General features: G+C 44.2%; 1 protein-coding gene across 2 annotated transcripts in view; it reads right to left on the bottom strand.

The window, feature by feature from the left end:
• Positions 1-18,027: 18,027 nt before the first annotated feature.
• The window catches only part of ORC5 (origin recognition complex subunit 5), an 89,970-nt gene continuing 89,144 nt past the window's right edge, over positions 18,028-18,853 (bottom strand). The window contains exon 13 of one of the 2 annotated variants that reach the window (XM_027574955.2): positions 18,028-18,840. In XM_027574955.2, coding sequence (XP_027430756.1) covers positions 18,795-18,840 — 46 coding nt within the window. In that variant the 3' untranslated portion in view covers positions 18,028-18,794. The remainder of the gene's footprint in view (positions 18,841-18,853) is intronic. The other variant, XM_027574953.2, reaches the window with a different exon arrangement.

The raw sequence follows: 18,853 nt of genomic DNA, 5'->3' as shown, positions 1-18,853 counted from the left end.
AGAGGGGGGAAGGTCAGAGGGAGAAGCAGACCCCCCCACTGAGCAGGGAGCCCGATGCGGGACTCGATCCCAGGACTCCGGGATCATGACCTGGGTCGAAGGCAGTCGCTTAACCAACTGAGCCACCCAGGCGCCCTGGTCCTCTCCTATTTTAATCAGACTGGTTTTTTGCTATGAGTTGTATAAGTTCTCTATATATTTTGGATATTAATCCCTTAGCAGATATATAACGTGCAAATATTTTCTCTCATTCAGTAGGTTGCTTTTTCATCTTGTTGACTGTTTCCTTTGCTGTGCAGAAGCTTTTTTGGTTGATGTGGTCCCACTTGTTTATTTTTGCCTTTAGTGTCAAATCCAAAAAATCATCACCAAGACCAATGTCAGGGAGCTTACCACCTATGTTTTCTTCTAGGGTTTTTTATGGTTTCAGGTCCTACATTCAAGACTTAATCCATTTTGAGTTACACCACTGGTGTAAGATAGTGGTCCAGTTTCATTCTTTTGCATGTGGCTCCAGTTTTCCCAGCACCATTTATTGAAGAGACTGTCCTTTTCTCATTGTCTGAGATAGTTTTAAAACCACAGGATGCCCTGGTGCTAAATGCAGAAGCTTGCTGATGTCAGGGCAGGTTTTTACAGGGATCTGATTTCAGGTCCAATTGAAGTTTAAATTTCAGAAAGGTACCGTTGAAACTCACAAAATGTAGCTCTCTGGTTGCATGACTGAGGAATGGATCTTTTGGAATGACAAAGACCCCAACACCTCTACAATAGACGGTATGTGTGTGAGGACCTTCTGGGCTCATTGAGCCATCACCAGGATCCAGACCCTGAACGACAGCAGGGTGCTCGTAAAAAAAGAATCTCCTTTTGCTTCTTCAAGCTGAGACTTCCAATAAAAATCAGAAATCATAACTAATACAGCTCTGAAGTTATAATGGCAGGGAAAAAAAAAAAGAAGACTTGAGACCCAAACAATTGATTTCTTTTTCTCCTACATGGTACATCCTCACACGTCAGGAAATCCTGCTAGCTCTACCATAAAAATATAACTAAAATTGAGCTACTTCTCACCTCTCCCACTACCACCATAGACCAAACCGTCATCCTCTCTCATTTGGAATAGGCTCCAAACTGGTCTCCCACCATACTCTATTCTAAACACAGCAGCTGTGGCTTTCTTTCACTCAGAGTAAAAGCCAACTTACGGTGACCCTAAGAGGCCTGGGTTCCCACTCTCTCTCTGACGTCATCTCCTACCCCCACCCCTGGACCACTCCGCTCCACCACACCAGGCTCCTTGCTTCTCCCCATCCTATTTTCTCAGCTCCCTTAAACCAGCTCTTTGCACTAGCTCTTCCCTCAGCCCGGACCCTTCTTCCCCTAAAGCCACATGAATGACCCCTCATAATATTCAAATTTCTATTCAAACTACACTTCTCACTGAGGCTTACCCTTACCACAGTATTTTAAATTGTCCTCATGACACACACACACACACACACACACACACACACACACACACACCCCTCAGGCACTCGGGTACACCTAACTTGTGCCTTTCTGCCACTGATTTGCGGCTCTACATTTGTGTCATTTACTTGCTCATTATGTTTATCATTTACTCGTCATCTCCTTCCACTAGAATGTAAACTCCACTTTTTGCTATTTTATTTGGTAGTGTATTCCAAACATCTGGAACATTTAAACAATACATATTTGTTAATTGAATGAATTAATCACATAACCAAGGCAGTTAGATACCTTAGAGATAATCCGACCCCCCACCTGATACCTCAGACTTTCCAGGAGGCATTTAATACACAACCTGAAAACGACCTGTACTTCCGTGCTCCGCACTCGGTTCTGCTAAGAGTGCACTCCTTGGCAATGGGTTTATTTATATTCCATTTGATTTTGACCAGGGCTTCTAAAATTATCTGCAGTGAAGGATTTTTTTTTTTTAAAGATTTATCTATTTTAGAGAACAAGCACGAGCAGGAGGGGCAGAGGCAGAGGGAGAGAGAAACTCAAGCCGACTCCCCACTGAGCACAGAGCCCAAAGCAGGGCTCAATCTCACGGCCCTGAGATCATGACCTGAGCTGAAACCAAGAGTTGGACACTTAGCTGACTGCACCCACCCAGGCACTCTTACAGTGAAGGATTTTTAATTACAACCTGCAGTGAACCAATACTTTTAAACATTACAATAAAAATCAGTTACTAGAAAAATAAAATTTAAAAATAGACACATAAGAATAATAGTTGAGTTAATAAAAAAGGGGCTCCTGGGTGGCTCAGTCGGTTAATTGTCTGCCTTCGGCTCAGGTCATGATCCCAGGGTCCTGGGATTGAGCCCTGTGTCAGGCCCCCTCCTTTGTGGAGGGTGGGGGGGGTCTGCTCTCCCTCTGCTGCTCTCTCTGTGTCAAATAAATAAAATCCTTAAAAATATATATATTATTATTAGGTCCAATTGAAATACAGTGACTTTGTCCAGCTGCTATAAAAATTCTTAACACTTCATTCCTACCCTTAGATCACAGTGGCCACATGACCACAGTTGGAGAAACAGGCTTTGGGGAGCGCTAGTCTAGACCCTGCTTTAGGGTCCACTCCTCTCCTGCCCTCCAGGCTCCCAGCATGCCCTGTGCCCTCAGCGTAAGGAGGGTGGCCTATGTGTTTTGCTAACTGTGTCCACAATTTCCTTCTGGAGAAAGCTTCCAGAGGGCTTCTGTGGAATTCTTGCCAATTCTAGTTTAACAGAAGCCCAGTGAGTTGACCTTTGGAACGTGGGGATAAAGCCTTATCTTTCCAAAGTCTTTTATTCTTCTGCTGGGGAACAGCAAGGCCACTGTTTTTGTCCTTTATGTTTCATTATGCTCCCTGTTACTAAAAACCGTATTTCTTAAAATGCAGCATGCCCGATACAGTTTGTATGTAATATCTGGGAACATCCAAAATACATCTAAAGTTTTATCCACATGCGTGAAAATAGTGGACAATATATTTCTCTGATTTCACAATAGTTACTAGCCTATCGCCCGGATACAGGAATCCGAAAGCTCGTATCCCCCAAACGGTGTGACCATTTTTAAATTGCCACATATGTTTTGGGGGGAGGAAGTGAAAACGTAATTTAGAAAAGAAAGAAGGCGGTCCATGCATATTTCTCCGGAATTTCTCAAATACGAGTTCACATTCAGGGGGCTGCAATTTCTCCTCTTAACAATACCCCAGTTGAGCTTTTGTGAAGTTATGAGGAATTTGTTTTCACTTTATGTACGGGATTTCTCCATGGAGATATGTCCATAACATGAAGGCATCCAATATAGAAAATGACACGCAATGCCTTTATTCTCGCGGTTTAATTAATGCCGTGACAACCAGTTGGCAGAGCTCGCAGAGGAGTGGAGGCCTCTGGAGGGAACTGCAGGTTATAAGCAGTAAGGAAATTGTCAAGCTGCTCCTTGGGGCCCCAATAGAGCAAAAAGCTGAAGCTCCCTTTGAAGCATCGCCGGAGATAAATCCCAAGGAGGGCAAGCAACTTGGAAAACTGGGTTGTTCGGTCTAACAAAGAAGAAAGCGGGTGATGGCCTGAGTCATAATGTTTTATGCATTTCAAATTTCTAGAGCATGGTTGCCCATCTTTGAAAAAAAGAATCCTTGTACTTATCCAAGCTAAGGCAAGTTCTCGGTGCCCTGAGTCCTTTGAGGAATGTACGTGTCTTTCCTTCCTTCTGGGGTGATTCCCTGAGCCGCAACATGGTGGCGGGCGTAGCAGCAAAGGAGACAGCCCCTGCTGCCACAGAGGGTCAGCAGAGCATCAGACACGGGGCAGGGGGGTGCGAGCGAAGCAGGGAGCCACTGCAGACAGGGGCATCAGGGAGGCCGCGGGGACCTCTGAGCTGACACCTAAGTGAAGGGGGAGACGGAGACCCACGGAAAGAGTTCCAGGCCAGGCGGAGAGACGGGGCCAAGACCTGAAGCGGTAGTCTGTTTGCTGGGCTGAAGAAAGAACAAGAAGCTCATGGGTGGGAGCGGAGGGAACAGGTGCAAAGCAGGTGGAGGTGAGTGAGTTAGCAGAGGGCGCATCCCTGAAGCTTCTCCCTTCTAACAAACCAAAGCCCCCTTTACATAACAAATGCTTTCAAATGGCCCTTTCTCGCTCTCTTGTCACGAAATCCGCAGATAATACAAACTTTACTCATAATTTTTAAAAATTAACACAATAGCCTAACTCCAGGAAGAAGTAGAAGGCCTTCCATAAAATAAGTGTTTCCTGGTGGTACCAGAAATTACAATGAATTAGTAAGACCCTTGCACCCACACATAAAATCACCGCGAATCTGACAGTGAACCGAGACCAGTGTGTTGGCAACTCCGTAGCGTACTGTTGCTGTCAGTATAGAGATTTTCTGAAAATAGTGACTCGATTTTGAAGACTAGCTTTTTGTGTTCTTGGATAACTAGGTGCACGGTAAAAATTAGTTTGTGTTTACGTGTAAAATGGAGTTAGGATCTAAGCTTTAGGTCATAATTAATAGAGTTCAGGACTTTCAAAAGTCTTGTTACAAACCAGACAAATGGGGTTGTGCGAAACTATTCCGAGCATGGCATCACGTCTGCCATTCCTGGTACCCACCCACTAAATGCCAGCAGCACCTCCACGTCCTTCCCAGAAGCCTCCCAGTGGAAGCACCCTCGCCTTGGAGATCACGGGGATCGGCCACGACGGGGACTCTGGGTCTTCGGAGAAGGCGTTGGGGGTTTGGAGCATGACTATAGCCCAGTGCTGTCCACAGAACTGTATACATCGATGACAGTTTCCATACTGGCCCTGTCCAGGAACCCAGCTGCCGAAATGTAGCTAGTGCAGCGGAGGAGCTAAATGTGTCATTTTATCTCATTTTAATTGATTTAAATTTAAATGGGCACGGGTGACTAGTGGCTGCCATGTTGGACAGAACAGCTATAGACTATAAACACTGATTCCCAACGACCAGCTTTTTTCTTTTGTAGTTATCCCTCTCTTCCCTTATTTTCACGATCACTTCTTTTTGAGTCTACTGATTTAACTACACTTGAAAGACGAGCTCCCTGGAGGAGATGGACTTGGAGCACTTGCACCATCACTTACCCAAGGGCTAGGCAAGTAATAGGTAATGGGGGCTCAGGGAGGCGAGTGAGACTCCTCACTCCTGCCTCTAGCCAGACGCGGACAGGCAGTGAGCCGGCCTCCCTGGGACACAGGATGTCTGACCGCAGAAGTGCATCTCGCCGGCAAGCACAATCACCCGAGGGTCTACCGTGTCCCAGGACGTGAGGTTCAGATAACAGAGAAAAGGAAGATAAAGTTAAAGGGGCCAAGAGAGGAAGCAGAACGACATGAGAGGGCAGCTTACCTGGGGCGCAGTGGGGGAGGCCTTTGAGAAATGGCACTGTATCGTCAAACCGGGGGACAGAGTCATGTCCCCACCATTGCTGTGAACCAAGTGCTGTGATCCCTGTTAGGCGAGGCTTCCCTGTCAACCAGACCCCTCCCTCACTCTATTTTTTTTTTAAGATTTATTTATTTGAGAGAGAGAGAATGCGCATGCAAGAGCGAGCAGGGTGGGTACAGAGGGGCAGAGGGAGAGAGAGTTCTAAGCAGACTCCACGCTCGGCATGGAGCTCGCCGCGGGGCTTGATCTCACGACCTTGAGATCACGACACTGAGATCAGGACCTGAGCCAAACCGAGAGTCATACACTTAACCGGCTGTGCCAACCAGGCGCCCCTTCCCGTCTTCTTGAAGAAGAGAGCATTCCTTGCCTCCAGGCTTTGCTTGCCCACGTCCTCCCCTTAAAATCTTCCCAGTTGTCAGTGCCCCGGCCCCATACCACTGCCTCCCCGCACGCTGTCCCCACACAATGCACTGCGTCTGTTTCGTCGGGTTGGCTGGATCGCCTCCCCACCGTGCTGCCCTGTGTGCCTCTATCACAGCACTTACCCCAGCCAGGGGAAAGGAGGCCTCCCCCCGAGCCTCCGGGTGGACGCTGGCCCTTCCCTTCTCCTGAACCCCTCCACACTGTCGTTGGTCATGACGTGACATGGTGTGTCGTCCCGGTCCCGTCCCCCTCCCTACAGGAAGCTCTGAGCAGGCAAGGACGGGGCTCACTCATCGGTGGATGCCCTGCACAGTGCCAGGCCCAGGTGGGTGCATGATGAACATCCGCGTATTGGAATCTAGCTCCTTTTCTCCTTAACAAAAATGAGAGCCCTCATGTGACAGGCGTTAGAGCCCTCCAAAGGTCCACATCCTATTTACCAAAACCTGTGCATACGCCTCCTCGTATGACGAAAGCATCTTCGCTGATACGATTAAGGATCTTGGGATGGGGAGACTATCCTGGATGATCTGGGTGGGCCCAATGTCATCACAAAGGTTCTCCGGAGGGACGGGGTAGGCAGGAGGCAACAGAAGAGGAGGTCGGAGTCAGAGAGGGATTAGAAGATGCCGTGCCAATGGCTCTGAAGATGAAGGGAGGTGAAGCAGATTCTCTCCAAGAGCATCCAGAAGGATCTCAGGCTGTCCAACAGGCAGACTGTGGCCAGTGAAACCCATTTTGGACCTTTTACCTCCAGAACTGGAAGATGCTAGATCTGTGCTGTTTTAAGCTAACTTGGTGGTTATTTGTTAAAGCAGCAGTGGTCAACTACAACATCCTAAACATCCTTTTGGCTCTTCAGCTGTGAGGGGGACCCTGTCAGCACTGACTGCAGGTCAAGGAGCGTCTCACAGACTTGATGCATGGTCAACGGGGTCCCCGACTACCCCCTGTCGGTTTCCCAGTATTGCCCGTCCAGTAGCCCTTTCCTGCTGGAGTGTGTACCTTGTCCGAGTCTGAGTCTGTCTTCTTCGCCGCTGCATCTCCGGGCCCGGCACGGTGCCTGACCCACATGCTCTGGACACCTGTGTGGAGGGCAGGACGACACCGCCAGGTGTATTGCCTAGAAGGAAAGAGCTACCAGAAGCAACATTCCTGTGTCTGAGGAAGGCACGTCAGTGGGGTCCCTTATCTGGGGTGCAAAGTTCAAAGTCACTGCAATCTGCCCTTCACTGCTTTTCACCCTTTGTGATTTGACAGTTTATACTTCTTCCAGGTGACATTCTCATTGGCATCCATGACTCAAGTTTCTCTGGTGTCTACTGCCACCTTCCTTTCTCTTCACTGTTCCTCTCTGCAGGATCTCATCCATGGTCAGGACTTTAGCTGCCATCCATAAACTGATGAAAAATCTACCCCAACTCAGCATCTTAAAGGGACCTGACTATTGTAGGGACAAGCCTAACATAGGTAGAATAGTCTTCAACAACACAAAGTAACAGATGACAAGGCCCTAAATCATTTGTCAAAGTCAACTGGTTTTCTGACCTTGCCACCTAACAAAGATGGACATATCACCTTGATTTGTCAAACCGAGTCCTCACTTGAAATGGATTGCTTTAATTCTGTATCTCATTTGGGCTTCTGTGGACATGAACTGTAAGTCAGCATCCTCATTTCGAAAATCCTTCATCAAACAATGGGCCAGAAACGTAGTCTCCTCTTCACCTGATATGAGAACAGGTAGGGGAAGATTCTGAAGGAATGGAATCAACTGGACTAATGACAGGCCCTCCATACAAAGCCCCACCTCTGCCCCACGCATAACCTTTTGGGACAGCTATTGTGCACAGCATAAGGTGGGAAGGTCAACCACCCATTTCCCATCACCCAGCATGTATTTTGGCATTATAGTTTCCTGGAAATTCCTGCACTCAGCAGTAAATATTCAGTAGACTTGGTTATAAAGATACTGTCTATAAGCAACATCCTGAATTTATCGAGGGCATGGCTGGATGATCCTTAAAGTAAGAGACTGTGTCAGATGGGGAAACCCTCTGTGATGGGGGCACCTGTCTTTGTTTTTTTTAAATGCTCACGGTGGCTGTCATTTGTATCGGTTATTTTCCACCTATATATAGTCTTCTCTCCTGTCCACTGATAATTTAATTTTACCGCTCCTGACACTGATTTGCAACCAGAATAATTACTAAATGTCATGAATCCTCCATTCATCCCATAGAGCACATTTACAGACCTAGTTCTCACACGAGTCCTAACCTATACCCCAGCCTCCACTGAGCACTCCTCACCCTTGAGGACACTGCTACTGTATTGTCCTTTTATGGGCTTAATAGTTTCATCAATGCACTTAGAGATGTATTCATTTATAAAAACCAGTTTGGGAAAGGCTTTTTTTCCCAGATGACTTTATTTTGAAATAGACATGCAATGATTCTTCTCATTCAATAAGTTCAGTAAGTTTGAATTCTTCAATACAATGATTCTTCTCGTTCAGGAAGTTTGTGAATTTACAGATACAAGGCCAGGAGGTTCAAGACATAATTTTCAAACCCTTGCTGTGTTCTTAAAGTCCGTCACATTGTCTCAGTGTCACAGGTCTTGGATTTTTAAAGTAACGTGTTACGCGCAGTGCGTTTTCTTCCTCTCCCTGTCAGCATTTAAAACAATCAGATTCCCATGACAACTGAATCCCACTGGCTGCTCACGACTTACAAGAAGACTGAAAACCCAGCTGAGATTGATTGCGGGGCCACCAGCTCCAGTGGCAGCCCCTCACCATGACCCAAGAGCATTTCCAGCAGGAGGGAGACCGCCCTTCCCCACACAGGAACTTCTTTTTTTTTTTTTTTTTTAAGATTTTATTTATTTATTTGACAGAGAGAGACATAGCGAGAGCAGGAACACAAATGGGGGGGGTGGGAATGGGAGAAGCAGGCTTCCCGCTGAGCAGGGAGCCCAATGTGGGGCTCGATCCCAGGACCCTGGGATCATGACCTGAGCCGAAGACAGACGCTTAACGACTGAGCCACCCAGGCGCCCCACACAGGAACTTCTTGAACTACTCCCTCTCTGAGCTACTCAAGGGCAAGCCTTCAAATGAGGAACATGAACACACTGAGGCCTGGAATACATCATGCAGATATGCTGACTCTGTATCTGGCAAAGGTGAACTAAGAGACCCTTAGGTTGACATCTGGGGTGTCTACATTCCCATTAACTAGAATTCCAAGGTTTATCTCAAGGACTCAACCTGTGACATACACAGTTTCTAGAGAACACGGTATTGAAAATATATTGATCAACCCAGTCTCATCAAAATTATGGCCATAATATAATAGGGTACAGAATGGCTTGGGTTTGAAACTTGGCCCTGCCTTTTATTAGCTATGCCTTGGAATACCTTTTTCTTCTTTTTGAGAGGTGTGGGGGGTGTCCCTGTTGCAGGTTTGTCCCCACCATTTTTTTAAATTGAAGTATAATTAAAATGCAATTTTATACTAGTTTCAGATGGGCAACATACTGATTCAACGATTCTGTACATTACTCCATGCTCACCATGATAACCTTAGTCACCATCTTGTCACCGTACCGTGTTATTACAGTACTGACAATATTCCCTCTGCTGTACTTTTCATCTCCATGACTTACTTATTTTACAACTGAGGTTTGTACCTCTTTTAGAGGAAATACCTCTTAACCCCTGCAAAGCTTTGGTTTCTTCATTGATTAGAAGAACACCTGCAGGGTTGTTGAAAATGTAGCAGAATTTTTATAAATGGGAAATGTAAACCTAGCGTTTTCTTTTCCCCTCTTGATTTTTGCTTTTTATTTGTTTTGCTATTATGAATAAAACCACTATAAACATTCAAATACAGTTGTGTTTGTTTTGTTTTTGTTGGATAAACGTTTTCATATCTCTGGAATAAAATCTCAGGAGAATTTCTGGATTGTGCGGTAAGTATATGTTTAACTTTTTACAAAACCGGCCAAGTGTTTTCCTAAGCAGCTCTACCGTTTGGCATTCCCACCAACATCAACAACATAAAAGAGTTCCTTCTTGTCACTCTGAACCCTCGCTAGCACTTGTTATTTTCAGTTTGTTGTCTGTCTGCTTGCTATCTTTTGCTAATCTCATCTGTGTATAGAGGTATCTCCTGTGCTTTTAACATGTTTAACATGTTAAACTTTTTTTTTAAGATTTTATTTATTTACTCATGAGAGAGAGAGAGAGAGAGAGAGAGAGGCAGAGGGAGAAGCAGGCTCCCAAGGAGCAGGGAGCCCGATGCGGGACTCGATCCCAGGACCCTGCGATCATGACCTGAGCTGAAGGCAGACGCTTAACGACTGAGCCACCCAAGCGCCCAAACATGTTAAACATTTCAGCTGAATTCCTCTTACCAGCTTATATGACACTGAGCATCTGGCCCAGGTAAGCAAATGCTCATATCCCATTTTTCTTTGATTTCAAGTCACCTCTCTTTCTCTAGATTTCAAGCTAGTTGGTTGCTCTGTACCTCAGCTGTTTGATGGGCTCAAGAGAAGTCATGATTTTGCAGACTTTTGTCCTGATTTAAAGTTAGGAATGCTTTCATTTTCTACATTCTAAACAGAAGCTAAAAGTCCCAATACACAGCTTTTGGGTCTAGCAAATAGGTTTTTTTCAATACCTATCAGGAAGAAGCATCACATGTATTTGTCATTCACATATGACGGACAACTATATACCTTCATGGTCTTACTCCAGAGTTATGCTAATTCTCCTGTTGTCTGTTGCAATATAGCCAAAGGGCCCTGAACCATCTGGATATCACTTAGAACATAATGTTGGTTTAGTGTGGGTGATATGGTATTAATTGGGCCAACTGAGCAAGAACCTGCAAGGAAGCTGGACATCTTAGTATGACAACATATATCCTCCATGTGCTGGATGGGAAATCCTCATGAAGATTCAGAAGGCTTCCAAACCAGTGAGGTTTCAGGGAACTGGTGGTCTGGGATATGATGTGACACCCTTCCAAAGTAAATGTAAAGTGAGGCGCCTGGGTGGCTCAGTCGGTTAAGCATTGGACTCTTGATTTCAGCTCAGATCATGATCTCAGTCGTGAGATCAAGCCCCACGTCAGGCTCTGGGCTGGGTGTGGAATCTGCTTAAGATTCTCTCTCTCCCTCTTCCTCTGCCCTTCCTCCCCCATTCTCCCTCTCAATAAATAAATAAATTAATAAATAAATAAATTAATTAATTAAATTTAAAGCTATCGTACTTGCATCTTCTATTGCTAACAAAGAAATACAGTGCTTCTTCAGGTTCTGGGGACAACATACACTATTTCTATTCATTTACCAGTGATATGGAGGGCTGTTATTTCTGAATGGGGAGCAGAGCAAGAAGAATGATAGTGGATCTAGGCTGCAGTAGAAGCAATCTCCCTGTGCTTTGGAAGAACGGAGGGGAGATACTTGGCGGGCGTCGGAGGACAATCAGCAGTCCCCGCGACACCGATTCAAATTTGGAGAGGACATGAAATATACTTCATCTGCATTCCATAATAGTATCATTTTCAGCCTATTATGTTCCGTGTAGTGATTTAAGGCATGTTTGCAAATGCTTTGCTACCCTTCCTATCAAGAGAGGTGGATCTAATTTCCTTCCCTTTAAATATAGGCAGGTCTTGATCACGACGCTGCAGAAGTGATGCAGTCCCGAAGCGGAGAGGGCACACAGAAGGATGAGAGCTGCCAGCCAGCATCCATTTCCAGACATAAATGAACCAGCCCCCGTGGGACAGCGCATGGAGCCATGCCCTGCCCAAACTGCAGATTCACCACCAAAACGAATGATTGTCGTTTTTAGGCCGTGAAGTTTGGAGTGGTTTGTTACCCGGCGATAGATTAACTGGAACATCCCATTTCCGTGCGATTTGTGGTTCATGTTCGTACAAGTTAGCATCTGTTTCACCACTCTCCTCATTCCATCCTTCACTTCAGTTTCTCTTCTCTTTCCCCACTTTAGTGTTTCTTTTGTTTTCTTCCATTTTAGTACCAGGATAAGCATTTTTAAAGAAACAGTTCCATTTAAAGAGACATATTGGCCACACATGTTTGAGAACTGGGTTTTTGACGCTGTGTCTTTGGGATACTAACTTTTCATGCTGTTAATGTGGTTTCACATTTCAACTACTTGTATATAAGTGATTTGAAAAAAAAAAAAACAACTGTTGTCACTCTAAACAGTTTTGGTGATGCTCCGAACTTAAGTCCTACCGATCGTATTTCACAGGCCGCTGTGAGCACCGCTAGTCTCCACCAGACCCGTCCCTTCTTTCCCAGTATAAAAGACACGATTTGGGGTTTTCTTTAAATTACGAGACTCTAGCAACTAGAAGTAAATATACACAACACTGACTGAGAGACTATCTCTGAACATTGCTAACTGGTGATTTTTACTTTTTCATGACTGCCTCCAATTTCTGCAGTAAACTTGTGTTCCTTCTATAAATAAGGACAGATTATTTAACTATATATAGCAGCATTATGAAAAACACGTTCTAAAGCGTTTTCTCTTTGCGGGTGGAGGTCTTTTCATTCTCTCCTTAATTTCTTCCTGGTTTAACCCAGACCTTTGATCGTAAAAGAAATCCAGGCAACCAGCCCATGCTGCAGGGAGCTGGGGACAGTGTCCTCTCCTTTCAACAGTTCCAAAGCTTCATTCCTACCTCAGCTGGGGGTTTCTCTCATGGCCTTCCTATTCTAGTAGTTTAAGAAAATTTCTTTTTTTATTGGTACATGTTTCATTTCTCCCATTTAAGTTTTAGTTAAACTAATATCACAATAAAAAATGCAATTACTTAGATCTACTTAATTCCTTTCTCTGTAGGTCACTTCAGCTTAATTATTGCTTTTACATTCAGAGGCATTCATAGCAGCTGCCTGTTTTATCCCTCGAGACACGTGGCTCCTTCTCAGGTCTTTCCATCCACTCAAAGACAAGGCTTCAGTTAGTCAACGTTGTTCAATTAAACAAAGACTGATGTAGTAAGTAGCAGAGGTTTCTATTTCAGCTTCCTTCCTCCTGGATGTTTATGGGGTTGGTACATCTCAGTTCCTCTGAGGCTTTCTTCATTTCCAGCTGGATGAGTCCCATGAAGGATGGCAGAACGTTCTGTCCCAGAGGAAGTGAACCTAAAGAGGGCTCGGAAACTCCAGGGCACACCTGAGCCACAGTAATGCCTCTATTATTAGGAGAGTCGGCCAAAAGTGATGAAATCACGTGTTTGGAACTAACGGTTCTCCACAGAAGACTCTAAGTGGGTCTGATTTTTCCTTTTGGGACCAGATACTAAATGGGACTTAGCCCATGTCTCTTTAGCTGCCGCCTCACATGCTGGAGAGAAGGGGGTGTGCATGAACAGTGCAGAAGTGTTATTTGGAAAAAAAGAACAGCAATAGCTATGGCCACCTTCTATATATTTTCTTGAACTCATTTCCAGATGGTTTCTTCCTCGCCATGTCAAGGACACAACTTTAAGAACTAACACCTCTTACTCACTAGATAGCCCCCTCTATGTTGGTGACCTCTACATTTATACTTGGCTATAACTCGGATCTCAAACTTAGATGCAACTACCTACTTCACACTTCCACTTGACTAAGCACCTCAGTGGCAACATGATCAAAATTGAACTCATAATCATCCCCATCCCACAGATCCAGTCCTTCCCCCGAGATTTCCTCGCTCATGGAATGGCTCTATCGATGCTGAGAGCACCTGTTGTCCAGACATCTGACTCCTTTGACCACTGCTGTATCTCCTCCCCCACCAACACAATGCCTGGCACACAGCTGGTACTCAGTATTTTTTGGATGAATATTCAAAATTTGTATGGAAAAATGTCAATAATTAGACTCTCAACTCCTTCAAAGACCAATGAAATGGACTGTGGTTCATCCAAAGCCCAAGCAAATCTTCAGTCTCTAAAATCCAGACTCTCTGCTCATGCCAAAGCTACCACTATTTACTCAAACAGTTGAATGCCTTCTAAAATTCCCATCATTACTGTGCATCAACATGCAGTTAAATGAATGAATTGATTATAATTTTCTCTGCTCTACCAAATTTCTGCTTCTCATACTGTGCTTCATGAATGTGTCACTGCTGGAAAATGAACACTAACTGTGTATTCAGGGCATTTAATAGCAAATTTGAGCGAAATGTTGGTATCTTGATAGGAAAGATTTTTTTGAGCTCTACTAAGCATTTTTGAAAGCAAAATGTGTCAGCAGACTGAAATTACATGCAAAATTATTTAAACTATTTACATATGACAGACAGTCACTTTGTAGCAGATGAAGCTTTCAAAATGTAGGGGGTGAAGCTGAATAGTATCAACCTTTGGTCTAATTACTTCCAAGTCTTTGCTCATGGCTAAAGGCATAAAATGCAAACAATTATGATACACAGTAGTGTGAGTCTTGAGGAAGCACCGGAGGGCACTATGACAGCCCTAACTGCACACACTGGGGCAGCTGCTGCCTTCCATCTACTATTTGAGAGACTTAGTCCTTAGTGTGACAAGGGATGCACTGTCCCTGGACTTGGTGCATTACTTTCTTTGCATAGTCCAAGCAGCTGTGCACACCTTGACGGGACTAAAGAGGCTGCTCCTTACGCCCGAGCTTTCCATGCTCCAGACCACCTTAATTCCATTAAACAGTTTAACTAAATCCATTGGAGGTATACCACTCATTGCTCGACCATCACACCTTGAGGGAAAACAGTGTATGTCACTTGTTCTCTGATTTAATCACTCGCAGAGCATGCTTTTCACTACTGGACAAACTCTTGAAAAGTAAGTAATGAAATCTGTGCGCGAAACAGAATCCGGAATCCTCCAATTTCAAAAATAAAAATCCAAGGTACTGTGTCCATTTGCGTAATTCCGAAATCTCAAACAAGAGCTATCTTCCTTAGGTGTAGCTTAGAGTACCTCTTTCCCTTCTAGTTGGAATGTTGCTACATTCCCTCACTTACCTGCTTTCTGGGCCACAATTATTTCATATTAACAACAGCCAACGTTTACTGAGCACTTACCATGCCAGGTAGCTTACTTGGATCAGGTTTCTCAGCCTCAGCACTACCGGTATTTTGAACGAGATAATTCTGTTGTGGGGCAGGCACGTAAGATGTTTAGCAGTATCCCATTCCTCCACACATCCCACAGTTGCGACCAAAATGTTTCCAGAAATTGCTAAATATTCCCTGGTGGGAAAAACTGCTCCCAGCTGAGAATTATACTGCCTCAGATATATCAACTTATTTAATCTTCTAAACTACTCCAGGAGATAAGTTCCACTCTCCACTGCATAAGTGTGGAAAGAGATGCACAAACAGATTCAACTTGTCTAAGGCCATATTGCGTGAGGAGACACAGCCGGTATTTGATCCAAGGTAGTCTGACTCCAGAGCCCCACCTCTTAACTGCTGCCCTAGAGCCCTGACCCCTTTCTGACTTTAGGGCTTAATGAGCATAACAGGCTTGTTGGATCAGAATCCCTTCCAGGGTTATTGAAAAGAAATTGCTTCAGCAATGAAGACTGATTCAGGAATTGAAATTAACTTGAAAGTAAGAGAGAAGAGGGCATACGATCTCCACCTAACTAGGTATACACCTGAGTCACAGTAATTGAAAGAAACCATTTTTCGAATGGTCAACCATATATAAAAAAAGTCTAAAACCCCACAGTATAGTAATTTTCTTCTTCTACCACCTATAAATCATTTTTATTTTTTTAAAAAATATTTATTTATTTCAGAGAGCGAGAATGAGAGAGAGAGAGAGTACATGAGGGGGGGAGGGTCAGAGGGAGAAGCAGGCTCCTTGCCGAGCAGGGAGCCCGATGCAGGACTCGATCCCGGGACTCCAGGATCATGACCTTAGCCGAAGGCAGTCGCTCAACCAACTGAGCCACCCGGGTGCCCCACCTATAAATCATTTTTAGATCTAGGTAGAATACTTGCGGAGCATAATTTAAGTGCCTCCTCTCTTTTTCCAAATGATGCACCAGAACATTATATAACAAACAAAATGACTTCCTGATAAATTTCAACATAGTATATTTCATATATTTTATGTTTGGTGTTAGGAATTAAGATGTTTATTTTTGAAGATTTTATGTATTTTGAAAGAGGGAGAGAGCACAAGCATGTGAGCTGGGGGCGGGATGGAGGAGGAGTGGCAGAGGGAGAGGGAGAGGGAAAGAATTTCAAGCAGACTCCCCACTGAGTGGGAAGGGCCAAGGCAAGGCTAAATCCCAGGACCCTGAGATCATGACCTGAGCTAAAATCATGACCTAAGCCACCCAGGTACCGCTAAGATGTTTATAAAGCATATATTAAAATTAGGGTTGAAAAAAGTTCTATTCTTTTTTTGTGATGAGACCTTTTAAGATTTACTCTTAGCAACTTTTAAATATGCAACACAATATTATTGGCTGTAGTTACCATACTGCATAATATGTCTCCATGACTTATTTATTTTACAGCTGGAAGTTTGTACCTCTTGACTCTCTTCACCCACTTGGCCCCTCCCCACCTCCCTTAATGCCCTTCCCCTGTGGCAGCCGTCAGTCCACTCTGTATCTAGGAGTTTGGTTTCATTTTGTCTTTTTTATTTCACATATAAGTGAAATCAGAGTATTTATCTTGCTCTGACTTGAATATTTCACTTCGCCTAACACCCTCAAGGCCCATCCACAAAGCTGCAAATAGTAAGATTTCATTCTTTTTTACGACTAAGTAGTACTCCATTGCATACATGTACCATATCTTCATCCATTCATCCATTGATGGACTCTTAGGTTGCTTCCATATCCTGGCTACTGTATATAATGCTTCAGTGAACATAGTGGTACCTATATCTTTTCAAATTAGTTTTTCATTTTCTTCAGATAAATCGCCAGAAGTAGAATTGCTGGATCATACGGTGGCTCTATTTTTAATTTTTTGAGGAAACTCCATACTGTTTTCCATAGTGGCTGTACCAATCTCCATTCCCGAGGCATCTCCTCTCTTAATGGAAATATCTGGCCCATCAGCCAGCAAGTCTCATCATTAGATCCCTTCTTGTATTTGGAGATTCATACCTTCCCACTACAGAATTCATTTGCAGATGACCCTTGTTAAAATGCTAATATCCATCTTAAGCTCTGTTAGCTTTCATTTAAATAAATTAATCAAATTAGTGAGTGAGTCATTTAGCAAGCCATTAGAAAGGAAATTACAAACAGACAAGTTCTTATGGTCCAGTCAGGAGCAGGGAAAATCTGGTTACCAGGTCTCCTGCAGGGAAGCCATACATGGGGCTGGTGGCACCTCCCGGGGCAGGACAGGCTAGGCAAGGTGCCGGGCAGGGGACAGGTGGCCAGCAGTGAGGAGGAGGCATGGAGAGTCACTTACATTCCTGTAAGTGTACTCTGCCTCCTTTCCATCCTTCATCCCAGTGCCCCATTTGACACTTTCTTCTCCCTCTGACATTCCAGAGTTCTTCCCTCAAAATGCAGAATGGTCCCAGCCTATCCAAGAAGGCTACACAGCAGACCTGCCACTTTACAGCCAACTAAGAGGGGCTGAAAACTTCCCCAAGTGCCACTGCTCCTCCTTGAATCAGCTACCCACTTTAATGATACCTGCGTTTCTACGTGCAGGAAATCGAAGCCTGAAATCGCAATGCACATGGCTTTCCCCTGGTCCTGGTTTCTCCCAGCATCCTCCAGGAACACAAAATTTTACCACCTTCTGTGGGGCAAGAGATGTAGGGCAAGGGTGGATGTCATCCTTTGGGAGGCAAAAAGGAAGTCCATTCCCTCTCCCCGTCTCATTACCTCTAGACAAATGCAAGCATACAACTGCTTGTTTTCTTTGATCCAGAATGTGGCAGACAATAACTACACGAAAAGGTTTCCTACCTGGCAGTGCCTGTTGTGAGAATTCTTCTTCAAAAAAGGAATGAAAGAATACAATGCCCCTGAAATGTAATTAAGCACTGTAAATCTGCTTAGAACAACTTTCTAGTATTCAACTGCTAACGGAAATCTTCTTCAAAAATATGAACAGACAAGAAAACCAGACCCAAGGTTCATAACTGATATAACAGGAAAACATTTTATTGTGGAACTCTTAAAGGCCAATGATTAAAAAAAGAAAAGAAAACCATCATGCGGATTAAAAAGCTAGGTTGGGTGGTTAATTGCAAGAGTGACCAGAAAAACCACACACGGGCATACTGCAGACACTAAGCAGGCTTAGAGATGGAGACCTGGCCTCTATCTGATCGGACTCTACCTTGTACCTTTTGAGAAAATCAGGGTGAAGGATAAACATATACAAGCTTGGATTAAAAAAAAAAAAAAACCACCAACTTCTATTTATTATATTTTGCAACTATGATCTTTTAAAACGGTGGCCTTAGGAAAATCTGCTTTGGCAAGCAACTGCAGAGGCTCCCGTGGAGAGGAAGTGAAAAGACTGGGCTTATATACAAGGCTGCTGGCACGTTCAAAGCGCAGGGGATAGTTCACAGAGCAAAATGTAGCCTTAAGTAAATGGGTTTCAGGCAATTTCAGTGTTAAGATAACATCATTAAGAGTAGAACAGATTGTGCTCAAACCCTGCTGTTTATAATTAACACGTTGCTTCCAAATACTCCAGGGTCTCTGGTAAATAGTCTTCTGCTCACATCCACCCAGACCAATCAGAGTATTTTCATCAGATTCCATGCTGGGCCAGCACCTGTCTGGACAAATCCAATAGAGCCAAAGAACTCCTCTCCCTGGCCAGCTAAGTAGTTGGATGAACACAGCTTGGCTTAGTCATTGTCACAGTGTCCATATGGCTTTGAAGCTTGTTTTCACAAGAAATCATACAAGTATTTTATTATGTCAAAGTTCACCGTCCTATAAACAAAAA

The sequence above is a fragment of the Zalophus californianus genome, chromosome 12 (assembly GCF_009762305.2).
Source record: "Zalophus californianus isolate mZalCal1 chromosome 12, mZalCal1.pri.v2, whole genome shotgun sequence".
Classification (NCBI taxonomy): Eukaryota; Metazoa; Chordata; class Mammalia; order Carnivora; family Otariidae; genus Zalophus; species Zalophus californianus.
Note: the sequence above shows the minus strand (reverse complement) of the source record. Positions and strands in the feature narration are given on the sequence as shown.